At 41.1% G+C, this 10,066-nt stretch overlaps 1 protein-coding gene across 1 annotated transcript in view; it reads left to right on the top strand.

Annotated features, from left to right (window-relative positions):
• Positions 1-2,702: 2,702 nt before the first annotated feature.
• The window catches only part of LOC131990705 (NLR family CARD domain-containing protein 3-like), a 7,562-nt gene continuing 198 nt past the window's right edge, over positions 2,703-10,066 (top strand). Inside the window, exons 1-7 of the mRNA XM_059355821.1 lie at positions 2,703-2,875; positions 3,070-4,870; positions 4,962-5,135; positions 5,533-5,706; positions 5,833-6,006; positions 9,232-9,278; positions 9,433-10,066. The exon at positions 9,433-10,066 is cut by the window's right edge and continues 198 nt beyond it. Coding sequence (XP_059211804.1) covers positions 2,839-2,875; positions 3,070-4,870; positions 4,962-5,135; positions 5,533-5,706; positions 5,833-6,006; positions 9,232-9,278; positions 9,433-9,971 — 2,946 coding nt within the window. The 5' untranslated portion in view covers positions 2,703-2,838 and the 3' untranslated portion in view covers positions 9,972-10,066. The remainder of the gene's footprint in view (positions 2,876-3,069; positions 4,871-4,961; positions 5,136-5,532; positions 5,707-5,832; positions 6,007-9,231; positions 9,279-9,432) is intronic.

Below are 10,066 nucleotides of genomic sequence, written 5' to 3' on the forward strand. Positions count from 1 at the left end.
TGTTGAGACCAGGCACTGGATCACAAAATAGGCTGGTCCTCAGCTTATCAGGTTTCTTGTTCAGTCAGTTTACGATGTGCTTCCAACAGCCAACACCCATGCTTGCTCCCTGCGTTCTGGGACTGGGACTTTGGAGGACATTCTCAGCTGCTGCCCAAAAGCCCTCAGAGAGGGCCATGACCATCTGCTCCATGACCAGCTGCTGAAGACAAGAGCTGTGTCCATCTGCTCAGCCATCGCCCTCTCCAAACATCAGAAACCAGCAAAACAGACCATCCACTTCATTAAAGCTGTAGAGACATCAGGACGACACCAGAGGGCACTGACAGGTCTCCTGGCAATGGCCCATGATTGGCAGTTGATGGTGGACCTGGGCGAACAGCTCCAGTTCCCAGAATTCATTACAACAGTCAATCTGAGACCAGATATAGTCCTCCTGTCAGAAACAACAAGACAGGTGGTCATGCTTCAGCTCGCAGTACCATGGAAGGACCAGATTTCGGAGGCTACAGAGTGAAAGCGAGCCAGGTAAGCTGACCTGGTAGACGACTGCCGCAGATAAAGGTGGAGGACTTCCTTCCTGCCTGTTGAAGTTGGCTGCAGAGGATTCGCTGCCTGAATAGTCTACAGGGCATACAATCTCCTGGGCATCGCAGGTGTCCACAAAAGGCAGACTATCAAGCACAGCATTGAGGCAGCAGAGAAGGTCTCAAGATGGTTGTGGTTAAGGAGGAGTAAGCCATGGAGGAATGCTATTCGGACACAAGTCAGGATCTGATCAGCCCCGGTTTCAGAGGATTTCAGTGTATATATATACATATATTGCATATGTGATTGTCTAGAGCTATTGTTGACTTCAGATTGCTGCTCTAATTTAGCTAATCATCACAGGCTGAGAGGATTTCAGTGGTCCAGTCCGCCGTTTAACGTCTGCAACCATAAACGTATCAGTTCAGCTCCAAAGGGAGTCTTTGATGAAGTAATTGATAAGAATGAATGACAGTTTTTTTTAACTATTCCTGTTCTGACATCCAACAGCAGCAAAATATTGTTACCCTGAAACTCTTCTGTTTCTCTCTATTTCCTTATTGTTTTTAATGATTATTGTTAATAGTAGTTGTTTCTCTCTGAGTTTCTGCAGACTTAGTAACATTTACATACATAGTAGCAGTACCTCTGTCAGTAACACACAAAAATCCTCTGACAAATCTTGATGTTCAGCCTCTGTAATGTTGGCCATTTAAGCTTTTGGGTCCTTTACCATCCTGACAGTGAAACAAGAAATCTCACAGCATTGTTAAGGGTTAGCTTACTCGTGTCTTTTGCTGATAAACCATTAAAATAATCAGAAAAAGCGACCCAAGGCACAATCAAGAAAAAAAAAAGAAATAGGAGGTCTTGTTCTGTCTTACCTGCCTCCCACTGGGGTGCCCGACTGTGCTACTTGGGGCCGTTTTTTGCGTCCCCTGGCCTGCCCCCCTGATGCTCTGGTCTAGCCTCGCCCCCTCACTGCAGCGTATGTTGTTGTTATAGTTGTCATTGTCATGATGTGTTGGTTTATGTTGGGTTGATTATGTGTATGATCTTGCACTGTGTTTGTGTAAGATGTTGTGCTGCATCACATCAAGCTATATTGTGTGGTGATGTCTCCCGTCCCCCTGTGTTATTATATTATATATTGTTTATTTTTTTATTTTCTCTTTTTCTTTCCTCTTCCCTCTCTTCTCGTGTTAGTGCTTCTTGCTTTGTTTGCCTATTTATTTTCAATGTGTTATATATATGTGAGCCATGTTATATATATATATATATATATATATATATATATGTGTTATATCATCTGTCTCTCATCCACATACACATACACACGCATACACACACACACACACACACACACACACACAGGCACATACACTTGCGATGCCTCTGTGCACATCGTTGTACATTTGTGTTTTTCTTTGTTGTTGTCTGAGCTGTATGTCTGCTGTCTTTACTTGTGGTCCACATGATGTAGTGTATTTGTCCCTCATGTCACCTTGTTTGTTACGTTATTTCACCAATAAAAATAATCTATTAAAAAAATCAGAAAAACATCAGGATGATCACGTTATTTGACAACTGTATCGCTCGCAGCGCTGGGACCAGCAGCTAACTCTTTCTAACTTTCTGCCACCGGTTAGGCTCCGCCCAGAAAATACACCATCATTGTTGGTAAACAGTAAACTGGTCTATTAAAAATTATTTCCTACTGTACAAGCCTGCTGTGAAAGCGCACTTTCATACTTTCATTTTCATTATTTATTTATTTGATTAAACTCTTTTAATTGTTCCATTCAACATTTTCAGAGTGAAGATTTCAACATTTGTGATCGAACAACTTCTAAACAATTGTTTTATTTACAGACTTGATCCAGAGACCTCAGAGATCTTGAGTGGTCAGTGTTCACAACAGCAGGACTCTGTATTTATGGTGTGTATTGGAAGTGTACAGAGTTACAACTGGTACCTACAACCATAAACAAAATACTGAAATATCATTCTGATCAGAACATTTTCCATCCTGTACTCCAACTGTCTTTGACAGATGAACTGGAGTTTTCTTCTTTAAGCTTGTACTGAAAGTGACATTTATGTACTATTCTGTTCCAGGTGCTGGAGGAGAACATTGTCAGTTTTGTGAAGAACGAGCTGAAGAAGATCCAGAGAGTCCTAAGTCCAGATTTCCCAGAATGCTTAGAGAGTCAGAGGGAGGATGAGGAGGTGTTGGACGGTGAGGATGAAGAGCAGAGGAGGAGCAGCAGAGAGGCATTTCTGAAGATCACACTGATCTTCCTCAGGAGAATGAAGCAGGAAGAGCTGGCTGACTGTCTGCATAACAGTAAGAGGATTTTAGTAGATTAAACATGAAGGAACAAGTTTGTATCACGTCTATGAATTATTCTTCGCTGTTGCCAGAAACTGTCCTAGAGTGATGAGAGCAGGTAAAAAAAAACACTTTGATTTCTTTAACTCTAATCTTATCAGATTTATAGCATCCAATTAGTAATTCAATATTTTTCTTTGTTCATTAAGGAACTGTTGTTCCAGTGTGCCGTCGTAACCTTCAGTCTAACCACCAGAAGAAGTTCCAGTGTGTGTTTGAGGGGATCTCTAAAGCAGGAAACCCAACCCTTCTGAATCAGATCTACACAGAGCTCTACATCACAGAGGGAGGGACTGCAGAGGTCAATGATGAACATGAGGTCAGACAGATTGAAACAACATCCAGGAAACCAGACAGACTAGAAACAACTATCAGACAAGAAGACATCTTTAAAGCCTCACCTGGAAGAGATGAACCAATCAGAACAGTGCTGACAAAGGGAGTGGCTGGTATTGGGAAAACAGTCTTAACTCAGAAGTTCACTCTGGACTGGGCTGAAGACAAAACCAACCAGGACATCCACTTCACATTTCCATTCACTTTCAGAGAGCTGAATGTGCTGAAAGAGAAAAAGTTCAGCTTGGTGGAACTTGTTCATCGCTTCTTTCCTGATATCAAAGAAGCAGGGATCTGCAGGTTTGGAGAGTTCCACGTTGTGTTGATCTTTGACGGTCTGGATGAGTGTCGACTTCCTCTGGACTTCCACAACACTGAGATCCTGACTGATGTCACAGAGTCCACCTCAGTGGATGTGCTGCTGACAAACCTCATCAGGGGGAATCTGCTTCCCTCTGCTCGCCTCTGGATAACCACACGACCTGCAGCAGCCAATCAGATCCCTCCTGGCTATGTTGACATGGTGACAGAGGTCAGAGGGTTCACTGACCCTCAGAAGGAGGAGTACTTCAGGAAGAGATTCAGAGATGAGGAGCAGGCCGGCAGAATCATCTCCCACATCAAGACCTCACGAAGCCTCCACATCATGTGCCACATCCCAGTCTTCTGCTGGATCTCTGCTACAGTTCTGGATCTGATGGAAACCAAAGAGGGAGGAGAGCTGCCCAAGACCCTGACTGAGATGTACATCCACTTCCTGGTGGTTCAGTCCAAAGTGAAGAGCATCAAGTACGACGGAGGAGCTGAGATAGATCCACACTGGAGTCCAGAGAGCAGGAAGATGATTGAGTCTCTGGGAAAACTGGCTTTTGATCAGCTGCAGAAAGGAAACCTGATCTTCTATGACTCAGACCTGACAGATTGTGCCATCGATATCACAGCAGCCTCAGTGTACTCAGGAGTGTTCACACAGGTCTTTAGAGAGGAGAGAGGACTGTACCAGAACAGGGTCTTCTGCTTCGTCCATCTGAGTGTTCAGGAGTTTCTGGCTGCTCTTCATGTTCATCTGACCTTCATCAAGTCTGGACTCAATCTGATGGCAGAAGAACAAACAACCGCCCGACAGCCAAAATTCTTCAGAGAGAAACCTAAACTAAAACATCTCTACCAGAGTGCTGTGGACAAGGCCTTACAGAGTCCAAATGGACACCTGGACTTGTTCCTCCGCTTCCTCCTGGGTCTTTCTCTGGAGACCAATCAGTCTCTCCTCACAGGTCTGCTGACACAGACAGGAAGTAGGTCAAAGACCAATCAGAAAACAGTCAAGTACATCAAGAAGAAGATCAGTGAGGGTCTGTCTGCAGAGAGAAGCATCAACCTGTTCCACTGTCTGAATGAACTGAATGATCGTTCTCTAGTGGTGGAAATCCAACAGTCTCTGAGATCAGGAAGTCTCTCCACAGATAAACTGTCTCCTGCTCAGTGGTCAGCTCTAGTCTTCATCTTACTGTCATCAGAAACAGATCTGGACTTGTTTGACCTGAAGAAATACTCTGCTTCAGAGAAGGCTCTTCTGAGGCTGCTGCCAGTGGTCAAAGCCTCCAACAAAGCTCTGTGAGTAGATATATGAACAACATGATAAATGCTTTCTGTAATACAAGACAAGTAAAACATTTTGTTCACGTTCATCTGTAATCCTCTCCAGGTTGAGTGGCTGTAACCTCTCAGAGGAAAGCTGTGAAGCTCTGTCCTCAGTCCTCAGCTCCCAGTCCTCTAGTCTGAGAGACCTGGACCTGAGTAACAACAACCTGGAGGATTCAGGAGTGGAGCAGCTGTCTGTTGGACTGAAGAGTCCAAACTGTACACTGGAAACACTCAGGTCAGTATTAAATTTCTCCTAAAGTATCACACTGGTTTTGAAGAGGCATTTCCTTTAGTTAATCTTCAATTTCATTGAAACAGAAAAATCTCAAACCTACCTGCTTATCTTCGGCTTGTTTTTTTCTTTGTTTGTTTGTTTGTGTTATTTGTCATTAGCAAACTGAAAAACAAGACACAAATGATAATCAAATCACATTTTAAACACAGTAATTTCAATTATGTACATCTCTGTTAAAGCTGACTGTCAAACACAAATCTGCACAGACAAATGTGTCATAGCTCAAAAAATAAAATAAAATTAACACACTAAAATAGGAAATTTGGATCACTGAAAACATGCCCAAACAAGTTAAATATTTAAACCAATGCTGATGAATGTCTAAATTTCTTTTAAGGGTAACAGGCTGTAACCTCTCAGGGAGAAGCTGTGAAGCTCTGTCCTCAGTCCTCAGCTCCCAGTCCTCTAGTCTGAGAGACCTGGACCTGAGTAACAACGACCTGGAGGATTCAGGAGTGAAGCAGCTGACTGTTGGACTGAAGAGTCCATTATGTGAACTGAAAACTCTCAGGTGAGTGTCTGTATGTGAACAGTTAATCTTTTTTTCTTCCGCTTATCCTGCTTTAGGCTCATGTTTGGGAAGACTGTCAATATCTTTTGAATTTCCTGCTGTTCCTCTGATTTTTCTTAATTCCAGTCTATCGGGCTGTCTGATCTCAGAGGAAGGCTGTTCTTCTCTGGCCTCAGCTCTGAGCTCCAACCCCTCCCATCTGAGAGAGTTGGACCTGAGCTACAATCATCCAGGAGACTCAGGAGTGAACCAGCTGTCTGCTCTACGAGAGGATCCACATTACAGACTGGAGACTCTCAGGTATAGACAGACAACAAGAGCTTACACTGCAGGTGTCTCCAGTTTCTTTATTTACATTTTCTTCAACTCTTTCTTAGAAGTTATTATTAATATTGTGTCAGATTTCCTCAAGCTAACAGGAACCGTGAAAACAAGCTTTCATACCGAAGTTTATTATTGACCTTGACAATAATAATTTGAATGCCATGTGTTGTGGTTTCAACCTCTGGACAGAGATTCTTTCATTAAAAAAATCAAATATATATTCTGGAGAATATATGTATGAGTCATCAATATTACATACATGCAATTACATTATAAATGGCTTTCTGCTGGGGGAAAAAAGCCCTTTTTTTAAAGCAGAGACTGTCCCCGAAAAAAAACACCATTGTTTTTATTTTTTTCAAACCTTGGAAATCTGCAGGCTTACATTCCGACGGCCCTTTGAGTGCTCTGAGTGTGAGATGTGAAAAAATAAAACTTTGTCATAGAGCTAATCCATCACCAGAAAGGTCTAGGCAGTAATCGTTGAACTCATTAACCATACTCTCAATATCCTCAGTCACTGAATTGTCACCTTTAACTATGTTTCTTGGAAAACACCTGTCATTACGATTTTTGATCACCTTATTCAATACACTCCAGGTAGCCTTAATATTCTTTTTATATTTTCGAAACAATTGTTCGTAATACATCTTCTTTTGACATCGCATAATAGATGTCAGTCTGTTTCTATATTTTTCATAATTATCCTCCCTTTCCTTTGTTCGATGCTTTATAAATTCCCGAAATAGCTTGTTTTTCTTTTTACAAGCCTTCTCCAGTCCATTTGTTAACCATGGTTTTCTACTCTTTTTAGAATTTTGTGTAAACTTTTTCACTGGACAATATCTGTCATAAAGTGTCAAAAACGTTTTCAAAAAATGCATTGTAAGCATCATTGGGATCCTCCACATAAACTTCCTGCCAGTCATGATTTGCCAATCCAGTTTTGAGAGCTGCAATTGCTTCTGGTGTTTTCACTCTACCTGAATAATGAGTGTGATTTTTTTCAGAAAAATTAATCTTATTGTTCTTTTCAAGAATTGCAAAGACAGGGAAATGATCACTTATATCTGTCACTAACAGTCCACTATTTATCTTCCCATCAATCATGCTTATAAAAATATTATCAATCAAAGTAGCACTGTCCTTAGTTATCCTGCTGAGCTTTGAGATCAATGGATATAAACCAAAACTGAACATATCATCAATAAATTCAGCAGTTTTCTTATGCTCATTTGACTTTAGTAAATCAATGTTAAAGTCACCACAAACAAAAGTCATCCTCCCTTTTTGTTTTTCAAGTATTTCCAAAATCTTTGTGTTAAAATGATCAATGCAGGACCCTGGTGTGCGATAAATGCAGCTAATTAACATATTTTTTTCTCTTTCCACCTGAATTTCAATGGTCAAACATTCCATCAGATTATCAATTGCAGCTGACATATTGTTAATAAATTTACATTTGAAACCCAAAGCTACAAATATAGCAACCCCCCCTCCCCTTCTGTTCACTCTGTTTTGCCAAAACATTTCATATCCCTCTAGTCCATCTTCCAGCTCTTTATCATTACTCAACCATGGCTCTGATGTTGCTACAACAGTAAACTTTTCTTCGAACTGGTTAAGATAGTCTTTAATTTTGGAAAAATTACTATGAAGACTCCTGCTGTTAAAGTGGATCACTGAAAAACCCTTCATTTTAGTTTTTAACTCTTCCTCAGAATAATATTCACAGGTCATATTAACATTCTGATAGAAATGGATGTCTGGATCAATGTCATTTTCTAACTCATAAAACCTATGATCTTGAAAATCAAAAGATTTTAACTTTGTGTGTTCACACATTGTCATGCCCAAGTATTGTTTCCCACATGTATCATATTGATCACATCACAAAGTAAACACAAAAAGAATAACATTTCTCCATTAACTTATCATTTATATCTCTCGAGGTCCTTGATATCTCTGACAGCAATGACTTTGGCCTGTTCTGGTGTACCATTGAGTCTAATGAATACCTTGCAGTTCCTTGTCCAGGTGTCTTGAATGTGCTTTTCCTTCTTCAGGAGTCTTGCCTGCCGTGTGATTTCAGCATTTCCCTTTATGAGATGCTCGTTAACATATACTCCTGTTCCCTTCAGTTTCTTTCCCAGCTTTAGCACCTCCATTTTATGTTTTCTGTTCACAAATTTGATTATGATAGTTGGCCTCTTGTTTTGTTTTTGTAGGATAGTGTGACATGCTGCTATATTTCTACTGTCCAAGGGAATGTCTTTATCATTGAAGAATTTAATGACTTGCTGCTCAAGTAGAAGTTTTTCACCTCTTGGTGCGTCCTCCCGCTCCTTGTCTCCTGCTGTGATCCGTGCGTAGGAGTAGTGGTTTGTCTCCAGCCCAGATATCACCAAATCTTCCATTCTTGTGTACTGTTCCAGGTCTTCTACTCTTCTTCCCAGCTCCTCTATCTTCATGTCTTTTTCTTTCATCACAGCCTTCAGTTGTCTGACTTCATCAATTAAATCCAGTAGGCCCACCTGTTGTTTAACCACCTTGCTCAGCTCCTCTGACATAAAGTTAAGGGACTTTTTAACTTCTTCCATATCTTCTGATAACTTCTTAGTTGAAATGTTTCTCTTCATCAATAGACATTCTTAGAAAAGGTTAAGTTCAGTAGAAACAGAAGACTTTGAGGTTCCAGGTAATCCAGTGATGTTGACTGCAGAGCACATGTCATGAAAAATACCAACATTTTCAAAAATACCAAAAGATAACCCTGCAAACTGGCTTAAGATTTCTTTGTGAAGTTAAGAAATTTAACTAATCTCTCAGATGTTAAATTATTCCCATGATATTCAGGAGATTGTCAGGAGATTGTTAGAGCTGATCAGCACAGAGCTTCCAACCAGCAGCCATTTTGTGACACCTGATGAGGTGAATTTGCTTCATTTTTAAACTGATTCTTTGAATAAGTAACTGTTTGTTTTGATAAGTGCCAACTGTAAATAAAGTGCTGTTTAAAAATCAAATCTTCTTCTTCTTCTTCTTGTCTTTTCTCTCAGAAATCATGCAGACAGTTGACTCAGAAGAGTTTCAGCCTGTTTCTTTGTCAAACTGACAAACTGAGGAGCTCTGCTTCATGTTGAACAGCAGTTAGGACTCATGTTGGATAGAAAATCATTGTGACTGTGTTTCTTCCTCCAGGGTGGACCATGGTGGAGAGAAGTGGTTAACACCGGGTCCGTGGAGGTGTAAGTGTGATATTTATTCATTAAAACATGACTGACAACATGTGTCATCATTAAACTTTATAGAAATGAACATCAGGACACAAAGACAGAATAAACCCTTCAGATGAGTCTGATGATAAACTGCTGCTGTGTTGTGTCTTTTTCTCTCCATCAGATTTCTGTCAACTCACACTGGACACAAACACAGTAAACAGAGAGCTCGAACTGTCTGAGAACAACAGGAAGGTGACATGTGTTGAAGAGGATCAGTCATATCCTGATCATCCAGAGAGATTTGACTACTGGCTTCAGCTGCTGTGTAGAGATGGTCTGACTGGTCGCTGTTACTGGGAGGTCGAGAGGAGAGGAAGAGTTAATGTAGCAGTGAGTTACAGAGGAATCAGACGGAAAGGAGGCAGTAAGGACTGTTTGTTTGGATCTAATGATCAGTCCTGGAGTCTGAGGTGCTCTGATGATGGTTACGATGTCTGGCACAATGACATTAAAACACGCCTCTCCTCCTCCTCCTCCTCCTCCTCCTCCTCTGGTAGAATAGGAGTGTATGTGGACTGTCCTGCTGGCTCTCTGTCCTTCTACAGAGTCTCCTCTGACTCTCTGATCCACCTCCACACCTTCAACACCACATTCACTGAACCTCTTTATCCTGGGTTTGGGTTCTCCCCTGGTTCCTCAGTGTCTCTGTGTCCTCTGTAGGACAGAGACAACTTCCTGTCCTGTGGTTTAAATGTTGGACATGGCTTCACTTTGGCTAATGAATAATTCACTGATTGTTCCTTTAATATCAGACA

The sequence above is a fragment of the Centropristis striata genome, chromosome 18 (genome assembly GCF_030273125.1).
Source record: "Centropristis striata isolate RG_2023a ecotype Rhode Island chromosome 18, C.striata_1.0, whole genome shotgun sequence".
Lineage (NCBI taxonomy): Eukaryota > Metazoa > Chordata > Actinopteri > Perciformes > Serranidae > Centropristis > Centropristis striata.